At 41.3% G+C, this 16,260-nt stretch overlaps 1 protein-coding gene across 2 annotated transcripts; it reads right to left on the bottom strand.

Annotated features, from left to right (window-relative positions):
• Positions 1 to 2,902: 2,902 nt before the first annotated feature.
• Positions 2,903 to 14,431, bottom strand: MTG2 (mitochondrial ribosome associated GTPase 2). Of its 2 annotated transcripts, none has more exons than XM_032218472.1 (7): positions 14,163 to 14,431; positions 12,421 to 12,605; positions 10,928 to 11,075; positions 7,797 to 7,912; positions 7,401 to 7,619; positions 5,478 to 5,616; positions 2,903 to 3,944 (listed from the first exon to the last, which is right to left on the bottom strand). In XM_032218472.1, exons 2-7 carry the CDS (start codon positions 12,598 to 12,600, stop codon positions 3,550 to 3,552), a joined length of 1,197 nt encoding a protein of 398 aa, XP_032074363.1. In that variant the 5' UTR covers positions 12,601 to 12,605; positions 14,163 to 14,431; the 3' UTR covers positions 2,903 to 3,549. The 2 variants fall into 2 exon arrangements, with proteins under 2 accessions (XP_032074363.1, XP_032074362.1); XM_032218471.1 differs by having other exon boundaries at positions 14,224 to 14,430.
• Positions 14,432 to 16,260: the final 1,829 nt, after the last annotated feature.

Raw genomic sequence — 16,260 nt, 5'->3', positions numbered from 1 at the left:
TGAGTGCAATGATAGCTCTGGGATAAAAGCTATTCAGAAGACATGAGGTCCTAGTTTTAATTGTTCTGTATCTTCTTCCAGAAGGCAACAGTCTAAGGAGATTGTAAGCAGGATGGGAAGAGTCTCTGAGAATGTTATGCAATTTCCTCAAACAGCAAGATGCGAAGATGCTATCCAGGGCTGGTAGCTGGAACCTGTTGGATATGCTGGGCAGTTTTAATGATTCTCTGTAGAGCTTTGAAGAAGAGACTGGACAACCAAATGTCTGGAATGGTATACCATTTAAAATAGGTGTCTGTCCAGTTTCTTCTTGAAAACTTCCAGTGACGAAGCCCCCACAATGGCTGTTCCACTGGTTAATCCTTCTGTCAAGAAATTTCTCCTTAATTCTAGGCTGCTTCTCTCCTTGACTTTTTCCCGTCCATTGCTTGTCTTGCCTTCAGGTGCTTTGGAAACTAAGTTGACCCCCCTCTTCTTTGTGGTAGCCCCTCAGATACTGGAATACTGTTATCATGTCGGTTCCACCACAAAACCGCGGTAGACAAAAGCGCGCTCAACGAAAGCGCGTACGTGACGTCATCACAGCGCAACGAAAACATCGCGCTGTGAGCGGCAAATTTAAAATTAAAGCGAAAACCTTACCCTAAACCCCCCAAACCTAACCCTAAACCTAACCCTAACCCTTAACGTAACCCTAAACCTAACCCTAACCCTTAACCTAACCCTAACCCTTACCTTTATGTGAATCGGCTTGCTTTAATTTTATTTTAATTTCAATTTAATTTCAATTTAATTTTTTTCGTCGCGCTGCTGACGTCAGGTACGCGCTTTCGTCGAGCGCACTTTTGTCTACCGCGGTTTTGACGGGTCAGGATCATGTCACCCCTAGTCCCTGTTTCCCCTGGACTAGCCATACCCAGATTCTTACAGATAGTGATTTACAACCATTCATAGTTATGAATGACCCACCCAAGAAGTACTTACAACAAGGTTCCAAAGTTTTAAAAGCAACCCACCGGCAATCACACGACTGCATTTTGGGTGTTTGGCAATTGGCCCATATTTACAACAGTTTGCAGCATCCCATGGTCACATGACACTTTATAACTTTTTTCACTAGAGTCAGCATTTACTTCTGGTTGTCTGCAAAACCAGTCCATAACGAACAATTGGGTCTCTTAACAACTGCAGTGGTTGCTTTAGGACCACAGTGGTTACTGAAGAACACACACACACATACACACACACTTGTAAAATTGAGTTGGGCATGTCAAAAACCTGCTTTGTAACTGTCATAACTTACAACCATAATGCACATACTATCTGTTAAGTTGAAGGTTACCTATAGTCTGTTCTACCTTGTTGGGTGACACAAGTTTAGAAATATGTATCTTGTCCTATTAAAATAATAGTAATTTATAGATAATGTAACAGCAGCTTTGTCAGTGTTGCTCACAGCAGGTGCAAGAAAAACTAATAAGAATTGGGACCATGGTATTGAATTACTATATGGAAGCCAGCCATCTTTCTCCACCCGCTATTTTAATTAACAATGATTAATCAAACTTTCTGCTCTGACATTTTCCATCAAGGAAGGAAGCAGAACAAACAAAAACATGCTCCTTACAAAATAAAGGAACACTCTGGTGAATAGCAAAAGAGCACCTTTTATTCTTTCCATGGTGCACAACACTTTGTCGCCTTCTAACAGACAATTAAAGAAATTTAATTGACAGTATGAAGGCTCTCTTTTCTTTTTTAAAAGGTATATACTAAAATGCAGTAGGTCACATCTTCCAATTCTGCCCCCAACTATTGACCAAGGAAGTGACTTGCCTTTCCTTTTTTGCTGGGTGAATATCTTTTTGTAGACATGGTCTGTAGCCATTGGGAAGAAAGGAGTGGCAAAGTTTCCTCAGAGAAATGTTGATACCGATCAAGGAAATATTAGTGTGAGTGCGTTAGGTTGGGTTATAGGAAGAATCTGGCTGTCCTTTTTGTGACCAGATGCCTTCCTGCATGACAGGATAGCCTCCTAAATGTTATCACTGCATGAATCCCTAGCGCTGCATAAGGGAGAGCTCCGGTTACTTGCCCCAGCTTCTGCCAACTTAGCAAATCAAAAGCATGTAAAAATGCAAGTAGAAAAATAGGAACCACCTTTGGTGTGCCTGTTGGAAGGAGCTGGAGTGAATGACGGGAGCTCACCCTGTTACACAGCAGCAGTTGGATCTTGAACACTGGCTCGTCATGCATCCTAATCAGCTGAGCCACCATACTCTTGATCATCACTTACAAACCCTACAAGTCCCAAAGGTGCTTTTTCAAAAAGCAACTGGACTTTGTTTTTACTTGAAGACATTTCGCTTCTTGTCAAAGAAGCTTCTTCGGTTCTGACTGAATGGTGCAGGATGGATTTATATTCCTTGCAGTCCTGTGATCATTAGCACTCTTTCTGAGGATCATGGAGGCCACCCTCAGTCACCTGAATAATGCAAATGGGTGTGGAGGCTTCTTGGAACTGCTGAAAGGACTGTTGTAAACAGGAGATAAGTGGGGTCATATCCTTTCCCCCCTGTTGAGAGTGGGCTGTTCTAATCTTAATATAATTGCCCTTTTTGACCTTTCAAACTAGTGGTCCTCTGTCCAGAATGTGGACTCTACTGTCTTCAAAAGTGACTTTTATCTTTCAAATGCAGATGGACTGCTGAACCTTGTCCTGATGTATTTCTTCTCCTATGTGCCATGCATTTGTGAAGTGGTTGTTGTTTCTCCAATGTACAGATCTGTACACATCTCACTGCATTGTGCTGCATATATCACATTGCCCAGTTTGTCTGGGTGTCTTATCCTGGGGTGGACAAGCTTCTGCCTTAGTGTGTTTTTGAGTTTCAAGTGTGTATGTATATTGTGTTGGTTGTCACCAAGTTGGCACCCAGATAGGTTCAGGAGAGCCTGACCCGAAGAGAAGTGATCCATCCAATGCAGACATCCAGGCATGGGATACTCAAGAGTCCTTTTCTCCCCTTGGAAGATAACAACAGTCCCAGTTTCGTGTGTATCCCCTTGAGAAAATTAACTGCCCAATCCTGATTTACGCTGTTGTTTGGGAAGGATTATTATGGGTTTTAAGTGCAATTCTAGCGGAACTTCTATGGTGCTATATTTGATGTTTATAAGAATTTGTAAACTGCCTGGAGTCCATGTGGAATTGGTAGTACAGAAATGTCAATAATATAATAAATAAACATTTTTAAATTAAATTATTGAATGTTGCTTTGATTAAATTACGCCCTGCAGGTCTCAATAGGCTTAAGAAAATGTCACTTTCTGTTGCTTGGTGGACGCGTCTTTTGCTTAATTTATTGTTTGTGCAGATTGACCATTCTTCCTTATCTGCTTCTGCAGCACTCTGCTGGTAGGACTCTGTGTATCTCCTCGCAACATTAAAGAATAAAAAGCAATTTCATTCTGCTTGTATCCCTCCGGTCCACGCTTGCACTCCAAATGTTCTTCCTATCTCAATGTGATAATGGAAGAGTTCCGTTACTACCATTTCATTGGCTTGCGAAACTGTTCTTTTTCTGATTTCAGATATTCATCATAGAGTTCTCTTAGATGCACCAACAATTCCTCCAGATTTTCTCCTGTCAGAGCAGAGAGTGGGATGACCCTCTGCTTCACTTGCTCCTTAAGGAGAAGCAAGTTGTTCTTGGATTCCGGAAGGTCAAGCTTATTTGCAACAATGGCATGAGGCGTCTTTGACAAGCCAACTTTATATTGTTCCAGTTCATACTTCAAGGCTTCCAAGTGAGCCCAGGGCTCAGCCACAGAAAGATCCAACACAAAGAGGAGAAAGCAGCAGCGTTCTATATGTCTCAGAAAGTCCAAACCAAGACCCCGATCTTCATGGGCTCCTTTTATTATTCCAGGGATATCTACAACTGCAAAATAAAACAGCAAGAGATCAATAAAATTCTGGTGGTTGGAGAATGAAACAAAGAGGAAAATTGGCTGGGGGGAAAAATTAGCATCTGGATAGCTGGAGCAGAAGTTTTCCAAATTTTTCAGGCCATGGAATTTATTAAAAAGAAAAGAAAAATCCCATAATCCTTCATCACGGGGCAAAATTGTAATGACAGAAAATTGGCTGTGTTGGCATGATTTTTTTTTTTCCTGCCAGAGAAGCTTATCAAAGTTTTCCAGAACTCTAGGATTCCATGGAACACAGTTTGACATCCTAGAGGACTGTGGGGCAGCTGGATATCCTCATGTTCAAGACCCCTCGATTAGTTAACAGTTGGCATACAATGAGAGACATTCAAAACACTTTCAATTTTTGCAAGATCCAATCTGGGTCGGGGACCAGAGGTGCTGCCAAGCCCTCGCCTCTTAAGTACTCAATAAGCTGGTGGCGGCACAAGCAAACAACAGCCAAAGACTTACTAGCCAGCTATCAAAACCCCAGTCGACATCCAAAAAGCCACATACAACAGGCACCATATAAATACCACACACAGAACAGCCCAAAGAACATACACTCTGCTAGAGAGAAGTTCCCTGAGCATGGGCTCCAGCATGAGTCCGAAGGCTCAAAAGACTGACCCAGATTGGATCCTGCAGTATTATCCTTGGACACGTCTATTAGCCTTCATCTGTAATTTTCTTTCTTTTTTTTTACAGGAGCTTCATTTTTTTTTCTTTTACATTTCTTTTTCTTATTTTCCAATCTTGGGTCATGAAAAAGGGTGATCTTCAGTTAGGCTTTCTCCCCCCCACCCCCCAACTTAGAACAAACTTATGAAGTGATATCACTGTTGTTCTGACCGAGGCTTCCCAAGAGCATGAAGCAAACTCCTGGTCCCGGCAAAAACCACTTTTATTAATTTACAGTAAATTCTGCTCATTCATAGCCAGCAAAGTCTTTCAAGGGAGGATTTACAGTCACAGACCTTATCTGGTGTGGAGAGCTGCCAGGCCAATATCTGTAAAACTTGACAAGGAATTTCAGAGACTCATGAGGCAATTAATCAAACTAATTGTCTCCTGCAAACTTCACTCCCCTTTCGCTCCTCTTTTATTTCCTCCGGGAGGGGCCATCCATTGTCTGGCCTTACTCCCAAGTCAGCCCCTACTCTTTAGTTGTTCCCTTCGTCTGGCAACTCTGCGCATGCGGACACTGGGAACAAGCTCCAGCTGTTCGTCTGCCTCAGTGATGTCTGACTCTGAAGGCAGCTGATAACTGGCATACGGCTGTCCCCCTCTCTGCCTCTGACACAGAACCTTCATCAGAGTCTTCCCCAGACTCCAGGACTGGCCCATGTTCCTCCCCAACCTCCTCACTGTCCGAATCTGCTGCCAACTCTGCTGGCTGGCCACAACAGCTGTCACAAAATGCTTCATTTCCCCCCCCCCCCCAGGAAATAATTCCGTGAAGGTCATTTCTTTTTTTTAAAAAAGGAAATATGAAGACGTACCTGCAATCTGCTCGTAATCTTCGTAGTGAACAATGCCTACGTGAGGATTCAGGGTTGTGAATGGGTAAGGAGCCACAGCAGGTTTTGCTCTGGAGATTGCTCGCAAAAGGGACGATTTCCCAGCATTGGGGAATCCAATCTGGAATTAAGAGCCCAATTGGAAAAGGAGATAGATTTTACCTTCAACATTACATTTAATTCAACTGGCAAGGTAGAACACGAATTTAGCAACTTTCATATTTTTTTATTTTTTTCACTAGATTTGATTTAATGATCTAGATCAGGGGTATGAAACTCGCAGCCCACAGGCCTGATGTGTCATGCGCTGGTTGCGGCCACGCCTGGTTTAGCAAAGGGAAAAAGTCATGATACATCACGTTACAGCGGCAACGTGATGGCGCAGGTGTCGGGCCTTTTGCGTTGGGCTTTCAGGCCTGCCACAATTATTGCTGTGGGAAACTGGGAGGGGGGGGTTATATGGAGTGGAGTAGATATAACATTCCTTTCTCAGAGAGTCAAGGTCATCCTGCCCTGCACCTTAAGTGGATTGACTGGGAGTCATCTCCAGTTGGGACAGTGCTTGATTGGACCATGTGATGGACATGTGGGTGCTGGGCAGGGACTTGATCTTGGGTGGGGAAAACGTGAAAACTTTCAGATTCGGGTTTTCCCAGATGGGCCGATATGACATCTCTAATAAAATGGAACTTTGAGGAAACTCAAGCCTCAGAGTCTTCTTTCGGGGTGTGACAGCAAGTTTGACACCTAGATGGACTAGATTAAATTCAGCCAAATAATATTTAAATAAATACAAATTTAGAAGCTTCATCCCTTCAGCCATTTGTTTTACACAGGCCGAAAAACATAATACAGATAGTCCTTGACTTGCAACCGTTCATTTAGTAAGCGTTCAAAATTACAACGGCACTGGAAAAAGTGACATGACCATTTTTTCCCCACATCCCCACAGTGACGTGATCCAAATTTGGGTGCTTGGCAACTGGCATGCATTGATGAAGGTTGCAGGGTCCTGGGATCATTTGCAACTTTCCCAGTCAGCTTCCGCAAAGTCAAATGGGAGAGGCCAGATTCACTTAACCATCACACAATTTACTTTGTTGTGATTCACTTAACGATTGTGGCAAAAATATCATAAAATGGGGCTCAACGCACTTAACATCTGCTTGCTCAGCAACATAAATTTTAGTCTCAGTTGTGGTTGTAAGTTGAGGACTATCTATAATGGCAAAAGAAGCCTTCTTTTGCCTTCCTACTACCAAGTTATCTGGCTGTTGTTAGTTTGATCGCCAATTATCTCTAAGCCAAGAATTTCAAAGAAATAATCAACAAGCAGATACTATGAATTATGTGTCATCAGATTCTTGTCAATTCTTAGTGAGCACCTAAATTTTCCACATCTGTCCCTAGCTTGTTTTTCAATTTGGGGAAGGAGGCACCTAATGATTCCAGTGATGGGACTTGAATAACTTAACAATTGGCTGGAAAGTCGTGGCCAGTTGGTCATGTGACTGGGTGGGTGATGTCACTCATCACACCCAGCCCCGCCTCTCGGAGACTCAGGAGTCAGTAGGATTCAGACGATTGGGGCTAATCCCACCACTGGCTGGCCCCACCCCCGCCTGTTTTTTGACTGCTTTCAGTCCGTTTCCTGGTAAACTGCCCGGAAAACGAGCGGAGACAGGACCAGCCAGTGGTGGGAAATTGCTGGTTTGTTGAATTGCGCAGAATCTTAACTACCTGTTCGCCCAAACCAGTGCAAACCGGCAGCAGCCCACCTCTGCAAGGAGTGCATTTTTTTAAACCTGCATACATATCTCCCATCTTCCAACATTCCTGATTTAACATAAACTTTTGTTTTTTCAGAGTTAAGTATCATACTGACAAACAAACAAACACACTAACCATCCCTGCATGGCCCACAGTTTTGAGCTCCAAGTGAAGAGATCTTTCCTGACCCAGTTCTCCTGGAGTCGCAGTTGTCGGTGCTCGGTTGTCATTGGCCAGAAAGAAACGGTTGCCTTTGCCCCCGGCTCCACCATAGACTGCAACGTATTCTTCTCCGGGATGGTTGAGATCAGCTACAACCTTAGTGCCTTCCTTAATCACGGTACCAATAGGTACCTACAAGACAAAGGTAAATTTAAGTAAAATAGAGATTAAGAATTTGCAATCCTTGGCTGTTTGCTCCTATCTGTGCGCAAACAGCTGCTCAGCAATCTTTCAAATGTAGGACATTAGAGATTCAGCTTTTATAAACTCAAAATTTTGGCCATCCAACAACAAGTATCAAAAACTTACCTTAATATAAAGGGGCTTGCCACCTGCTCCATAACAGTTTTTGCTTCCTCCCTTTTCCCCACTGAAGCCTCTATAAAATGAGTAGAGGTAGGCCAAGGATTTCATTTGCCGATCCACTGTCAAAAATAAAATATTAAAATTCAACACACTGATGAATTCTTTTTTTAAAAGGAAAAAAAAACCTGTGTTGATTAATTATGAGTCAACAAACTGTTTCCTGGATAGGAGCACATTACAAATGCCAAATCTTATATTTTTATTTTATACCAAATGCTGATTATACCATCTGTTTCTTACCTTCTGATATACCAGCTGTCCTTTTCCCTAAATGACAAAAGTATTTAAATAAACTTTTGCAAATATAACTTTATGATTAGTATTTCAAAATACTAAAATTACTGTACTTAGGCAGACAAACTGCAATTCATATTTTCATTGTATTCACTAGCAATTTCAAGAACAGTATAATTAATGATCTCATTGTTTTAGCAGTTAAATTCTCAACATTCATTCTTGTTTATGTGAGAATTAAACTAAAGTACATATGATGACATATTTTGATGTGTTCTTTTATTTTACCTCATTTATTTACACATTTATTAATCTGTAGCGAGCTTATAGGCCATTCTAATCAGAACACACTGTAAGCAGTTTCATTATTTGAATTACTAAATTTTTAAAATCTGGCTTCCTTTATATTTTATCTTGCAATGTACAATTTTGTAATTGTAATGATCATGCTTTTAATTATTTGCTTAAAATACATATATACAGGCATGCGTGCAAATGGCAAGATGAACTAATTCTACTTTATTGTAAGGCTACATCAAGAGAAATGAATGGACAAATGAACAAATAAATAAAACAATTTTTACCTTGCCTTTATTATTTTTATAAGTAACCCAAGGCAGTGATCATACCTAATACTTTTTCTCTTCCTACTTTATCAACAGTAACAACCCTGAAAGGTGAGTTGAACTGAGAGAGAATATAACTGGTTCAAATTCACCCAGCCGGATGACATAGGAATGTAAATAAAGCAAAATCTTCATAAGATTCTCTACCAAACAAGAAAATTCTGGGAACTGAGTGTTGGGTTTTACTAGCTGAATTTATAGCAAGGCAGGTATTCTGAAAGAAGCTCTTGGATTAGATGCTCTCACAAAACGGGAACAAAATAGATCAAAGCACTTATGTTCTATCTAGTAAAGCATTTGTTTTGCACATTATAGCGCCTTTGGACAGTTCAATGTTTTATTACTATAAGGAAATATCTTTGATTCAATACGTTCAAAATGTATAAAATTGATGCCTGCCTGCACTCAAGATGCAGATGGGGGATTTGAAGGAGGCTGTGGGAGACAGAGGGCATGGAGAGTGCTGGTCCATAGAAGGGCTGACGGCCGGACATGATGAAAGGCTGATGACGACAATACACTTGAGAATGAGTGTTCTGAGTCCATTGACATGCATGATGCTTAATGTTCCCCAATTTATTCCTCCTGTTAAATTTTCCCCTGAACCTAGCTTCGGGGTGGTTAAACCACTCATTCATAAACTGCAAAAATATTTCCCCTTATTAATAAAACTGATAGGGCCACTAAAGGATCAAATTCTAAGATTTTGAGAAGCAACCCATTTGACTGTTGCTATTTTCTTTTCTTTTTTCTTAGTAAAACAGTGTGTATGTGTGTGTGTGGGGGGGGGGGGGAATCTGTGTAAGGAAACGTTGCCAGAATAATAACCTCTTCTCTTTGGTTAGTCAGAGTAATAGGCATATTTCTTATGACTCATCCAGCTCCGTCTCCAAAAATTATTTTGATAATCAAAAGGAGTTTGGAAAGCCTTTTCAGGGCAGTAATCTATTTATTCAGGCTAGGAAGAAAGATATTTACTCTGCTCAGTTATGTGTTTTCTTTTTTCTCTCTTCTTGGCTTTCTTTTATAAAATTTGTCCACTTCTTTTGCCTCCCATTTTTCTCAGACCTATCTAGACTACTTTTGGCTCAAGTGAGAAATCTTTCATTAAGGGTGAAGGTAAGTAAGTCTTCCTTGAAGTCATTTCTCTCCCTCAATAGCCAAAATCACACAGGAGAACAGCAGAGAGCGTCAATCTTTTTTTTCTTATTACAGAGAGAAAATCCTTTGACCCTTTAAAGTCCAGAACCTTGGATTAGACTAGAAACATGGGAGGATAATGGGACTGATGGATTGTCAAATTTGCTCATGGCAAAAAGGATGTGGCTCAGGCTGATAAAAAAAAAGTTTAAAGATTTCCCCTATCCAGTCACGATTGACAGAGTGCTTATCTCTGATTCTCAGTGAAGAGAGCCTTCGTTGTCTGAGAGATGCTTCCATCATCATGTGGCCAGCAGGAAAGTATAGACTGCAATAATCTTTCCCGCCGAAATGGTACCTATTACTCTACTCGCATTTGTATGCTTTCAAACTGCTAGGTTGGCAGGAGGTGAGGCAAGTAACAGGAGTCACCCTGTTGTGTGGTGCTCGGGTCTCAAGCTTTTCAGCTGGCAAGCACAGCATCTTTAAACATTGAGGCATTGCGCCACCCCTAGGCTGATAGAATAAGGCTGCAATCTTAAATAAACAGGTCGAATCCTTCAATAGGAAGAATTGCAAATTGTTATTATTATTAGTTTGGATTTATTAAAGGATTAAAATTATTTATTAAATGTGTTAAAATTAATCACATTTAAGGAAGAAAAAATTCAGGGATGCATAACTTGAAAGCACTGAAAATTCACTCAGTGTGGTCACTACAGTAAGATGACTAAGAGCCAACAGTTAGGACAGCTACCAGATGGACTATTGCAGTTCTGCAACACTTTAGAAGTAACACTAGATCAGGGCTGTTAAACTCCCGGCCTGGTTTAGCGAAGGGGGGGGGGGGAGTCCCGATACATCACATGATGCCGCCATGGTGCTGTGAGTTTGATATCCCTGCACTAGATCAAATGCATAGGAAGTCCTTATCTCTCCCCCCACCCCCAAGAGTCTCTCTTGCGACAAAAACATTGATCAATTCTGTCATTCAAACTGAAATTGCTAAGGGACAGTTTAGCAGAGAATTCTTAAAACCGAAAAGGTCTGTAGAAGAGATAGTAACCTTCTTACCTTTAAATATAACATGCCCCCCATCTCCTCCATCTCCACCATTGGGACCTCCAAATTCTTTCCTAGGTTCACTGAGAAAACAGGCAATACCATCTCCTCCTTTCCCTCCTATCACACGAACCTTTCGGTGATCGACAAAATATCGAGTCTGTAATGGGGCAACATATTATTCAGAGATGCTAATCATTTGTGAAGTTTAAAGTTTCAAAAGCCTTCAGTTCTAAACCTACTCATTTATGTTCAATTCTCAAGGAAACATGTAGGATGACTTGTATTGAGGATTGATCTGATGAATACTGCAATTGATAAAAAATATTTAAAGTTGGGAGAGAAACCTACTATGGTGACCTGTAATCCAGAAATAGCTTGGTCTTTTTCCTGAATTCTATCAATTACTCAGTTAAGAATACAAACTGCTATCACACTCCATTTTTCTGAATTCATGAGTACAGCTTGCTTTTGCTCCAACACAATGTCCCTAGCAACACCCCTCACAAAGGATGTGCACAGCCTCACTTGTGGTCATAAGTTGAGGACTACTTGTATATCCTTTCTCAAGTTTGCATAGCATCACCAAGTGGTGAAACTGAAAATTGCTACAATATTCACTAGTACCGTATATTATTTAGACTCACAAAACATGCCTCTTTTGCATGCTTGCTGTTGCCAAAAGGATTTATAAAATCAACAATTTGAAATCTCTCACAAAAGCCAAAATTCACTAAGAGACCTCTCTCCTGAGATTTATTCAGTAACAATTAACATAACCTTGGGACTCAGAAGAGATGGCTACAGTTATAGTCAGACAGAGCCTAATAGCATGCTGCAGCATGCCTTTTAATAACATGTTGGAAAAAGGGCTACTACAGACTAACACACCTCTCCTACGATATTCCAAATGAAACAAACCAATGATACAATCTAGCTACAAGAAAATCAGCATTAATAAAACCTAAAATGAAAGTCTGATGCTGATTTTTTTATATTTCATTTCTTTATATTTGAATTCAAAAGCTAGGATAATATAGAACACTATCAAAAGATGTTAAGTGAATGATAGATGGATGAATTTAGGTCAGTCACCATTACCCTATTTATTATCCCTTGCTGCAAAATTGAAAGGGAGAACACAATGGAACATTGTGTTCCAGAGAAAAAAACAATAGGATGCAAATTAAACAAATATATACAATAACCATTTTCATTCAAAGGAAAACCCCAAATTCAGTGGATTATATATGTGGACAATTGAAGCCTTAAGTCTGTCTATTCTATACAATTCTACACCTTAAACACAGGAGAACATTTACGTGCAAGGGATATTGAAAACATGTGTCAGGATTCTCATCTAAATGCTTAAATCTTAATTTAATTATTTTTATTTTTTTCATAAATTTGTGCTTTGTGTAAGAGAAATAAGAGACTTTAAAAGTAGCTAAGAAAAATTTACAGATTACATATATGTAATTAATCTGAATATTTGTTTACTTTACCAGCTTCTTCTCAGATAGACTTCCTTTACAAGTTTTCCGCAATTTTGAACATTGTGTGTTTGTTGTGCTAAGGCTCCTGTGCCAGTTTTTAATCTGCTTTTGCAGTAAGCAACTGTGTATTTGGGAATAAACTGGCTTCCACTGATTTTCCAAACAAGCTCTGACCATTATGTGGAGCATACTGCCTAGAAGGAAAAGAAAACAGAAAGGGGCAGACAATAAGGTGGTAACTATGCCAAAGAGCATACATATTTTGTACCACATCTGGAACAAAAATGAGCTGCTAGCAAAATGAGTTGTTTCCATTTTTGATTTTGAGTGGTTGTAAAAAGCATTAGAAAAAACTTTCCGAACAGCTTTCTCAAAAATATTAACGTTATTGTTGTGGAACTTTACACAGAAAGGTAAAACAGGCCTATTATATGTAAAATATGTATTAAAAAAAACCTTTTCCTCCAGCTCCAACAACTGTTTAGTATGAACTTTATGCCATGCATCCTTAAGTCTTGCAGAAAGTAGCAAAAGACTTGTTCCAATATTTTAACCTACATGAGGGGTCAGGCAACATACCAGTAAGCTCCAACTTAAAATATGAAGACAAATGGACAGGTTTAAAGTTTTTGTTGGTTCGAAAGTAGCAAGATTATCCCTCACTTTGTGGTGTGGTTAAGCAAACTCCTTTTCTTTTCTCTCATTAATGCATAGACTATTTCTGTTGGAAGGGCTCAAAGTTCCCCGGACAGAGATTATTTCAGGCATGTTTACATTCCTGCAAGGTACACCAGTGTTAGATCAATTCTTGAATACAGCTCGTCTGTCTGGAATCCACACTGTATATCGGACATTAACCTAATTGAGTGAGTACAGAGGTATTTCACGAGAAGAGTCCTCCACTCCTCCGCTCACAATAGAATCCCTTATGCCACCAGGCTCAAAATTTTGGGATTGGAGAACCTAGAACTACGCCGCCTATGATCTGGCCTCTAAACATTGTACACAAAATTGTCTGCTACAACGTCCTACCTGTCAATCACTACTTCAGCTTCAACTGCAATAATACACGAGCACACAACAGATACAAACTCAGGGTAAACCACTCCAAACTCAATTGCAGAAAATACGAATTCAGCAACAAAGTGGTCAATGCCTGGAATGCTCTACCTGACTCCATTGTTACATCCTCTAACCCTCACAGCTTCAACCTCAAACTGTCTACCGTGGACCTCACCCCATTCCTAAGAGGTCTGTAAGAGTGGCGTGCATAAGTGCACCAGCATGCTTTCCATCCCTGTCCTACTGTCCCCATTTATTTGTACTCATTCCCTTCATTCATGTCCATGTTTATGAATAAACATGGACATGAACATGGAATGTTTATTCTTTGTTCATATCCATGTTTGTTCTCTGTCCATGTTTATTCATTTCCTTTGTTCATGTCCATGTTTATTCTGAATATTCTCATGTACAAACTACTTATGTAATTTGTACATGAGTGACAAAGTAAATAAATAAAACAAATAAATAAATGAACCTCAGCAACTTTGAAAACGAATGGACTTCCAGCTCCCAAGAGTTGCAAGGCTGAGCTTCAGAAAGCTGGATGTAGAGGTAAGGTTACCTGGGAAGCCTCAAATCCCCTCAAAGAGGGAATAAAAGGGGGGCAGAGGGAGAAGAACACGCGTGACAGCTTCTCGCCTCCACACGTGTTGTCTCGTCTCCCATTCCCTGAGACACACACGCACCTTTGTCACCCAAAATGAAAATTGGGAGTTTGCCCTCCCTCCCGCCTCTCCTTTGGCTTACTGGAGCTCCTTTTATAGCGCCTCAGTTTCGTCCCCGCTCCATAGAACAAGGGATAAGGGACGGGGCAGGCACGAGACTTGTCGAGATAGGGAAACTTTCCCGCTTCCTTCACGCGCAGCCCTCTTCTGAGGAGCCTTCTTGTTCGGCGTCGCGCGCCGTGACGTAAAAAGTTGCGCGTCGAGGAAGGGACGGCCAAAGAAAGAAAAGCTGAGCAGCTGCCTTTCCTCCTCTCTTCCCTCCCCCCCTCCTCTCTTCCCTCCCCCCCCCTCTTCTCTGGGGAAATGGGATTGGAGGGAAAGAAGCAGGCGCGGCGTTGTGAGTGGATAAGAAAAGCACCCGGGGTGGGAGGGGCAAGAGTGGGGAGGAGCTTTGTCAAGGTGGAGGTCGGGTACTTCGTGTCAGGAAAGGAAGCTGCGCAGAGATTGGCAGAACTTGGTAGCAAAGGAAACCCTATGCTAGGGGTCTGCAACCTTGGCCACTCTACGACTTGTGGACTTCAATTCCCAGAATTCCTCAGACAGCACGTGCTGGCTGAGGAATTCTGGGAGTTGAAGTCCACAAGTCGAAAAGTGGCCAAGGGTGCAGACCCCTGCACTAAGCGTTTCTTATGAATTCTGCCAGGGTTTCCCAGCCTTCGCAACTGTAACATATATGGACTTCAACTCCCAGAATTCCCTAGTCAATATTGAATTCTGGGAGTTGAAGTCCACATAGTTTAAAGATGCTAGAGTTGAGAAACACTACATTATGTACATTTAATTATTTTTGGAGAAGGACTAGTGTTTGCCACTCCAGCTAGGTGGCAGGCCACTATGACACAGTTGCGAGAAAGCTAGCAGCTATTTGGATGGGAGACCACTAGGAAATTCTAGTGGCCTCCCATCCAAATAGCAGCTAGCAGCTGGAATATAAATAGCAGCTGGGAATCCTAGTGGTTTCCCATTCAAATCCTTCCAGGATTGGTCTCCCATCCTGGAAGAAAGTGGTGGCAAACCACTGACTTCTTCAGAATGGAATGCCTGTAGATACTTTGGACCAACTCCCCAAAAGCCCCGATTCACACACAAACCTGCCTATTAGGTGAACTTCATCAATTACCTTGATGGAGGTATGTATTTATACAAACATATTAACCTGTGGGTAAATGAGACGCACTGTATTGTAGAAACTCAGCACCCACCCCTCTCCTAGAAGAATGAAATACTAAAAAGGCAGAATATTATATTTCCCTGGGTGAGAAATGGAGAACCATGTTTTTAGGCAGGAAACAGATTCACTCTTAATAGCACCCCACCTTTGTCAATGGACCAATAAGGCCTGAGCCAATCTATTCTACATAACAAAAGATCTACCCACTTCAGGCAGAGCCATTTCACTGCCCTTCATTGCACCACCCACCAAGTTTCAACCAAACCTAGCACACAGACAAGCTACAAAGCTAGCTATAACCTCTGACAGCAACCAATCAGGATACTCTTCCTGTGTCCCAGGAAGCTCAAAGTCCAGAGGGGGCATAAGACCCAGGGATTGCCAGCATCTCTTCCCTTTTCACCCAGGAGCTCCAAGGCATGTGGTCCTGTCTACCATTAAACCATCTTTCCAAACAGCCATCATGTTTCCAGTGTCTTTTTCCTCACTTGGAACTGAACCCAGATGGGCATTTCTTCTGACGGTATTGAATTCAACCCTAATTTGTGGCGCTAATTATACTGAATTGGATTTGTATAAAGACACAGAGCAACGGATAGTCAAAGTTAGTTGGCCAGTGATTCACACAACCTAGCAAACACCATTTTCCCTTCTTGGGATTAAGAAATTGTACATACAGTGCAGTGGTGGGATTCAAATAATTTAACAATCGGTTCTCTGCCCTAATGATTTCTTCCAACAACCAGTTCACCAAACTGCTCAGTTAGTTAACAACCAGTTCTCCTGAAGTGTTGCGAACTGGCTGAATCCCACCACTGATACAGTGCTGTTTGATCAACCACTATAAAAATCCACCCATTCAACCAGCCAATTGGTCAGCCACCCCAG

The sequence above is a fragment of the Thamnophis elegans genome, chromosome 5 (genome assembly GCF_009769535.1).
Source record: "Thamnophis elegans isolate rThaEle1 chromosome 5, rThaEle1.pri, whole genome shotgun sequence".
Taxonomy (NCBI): Eukaryota; Metazoa; Chordata; class Lepidosauria; order Squamata; family Colubridae; genus Thamnophis; species Thamnophis elegans.
The sequence above is the reverse complement of the archived record's forward strand: the minus strand, read 5'-3'. Positions and strand labels throughout refer to the sequence as shown.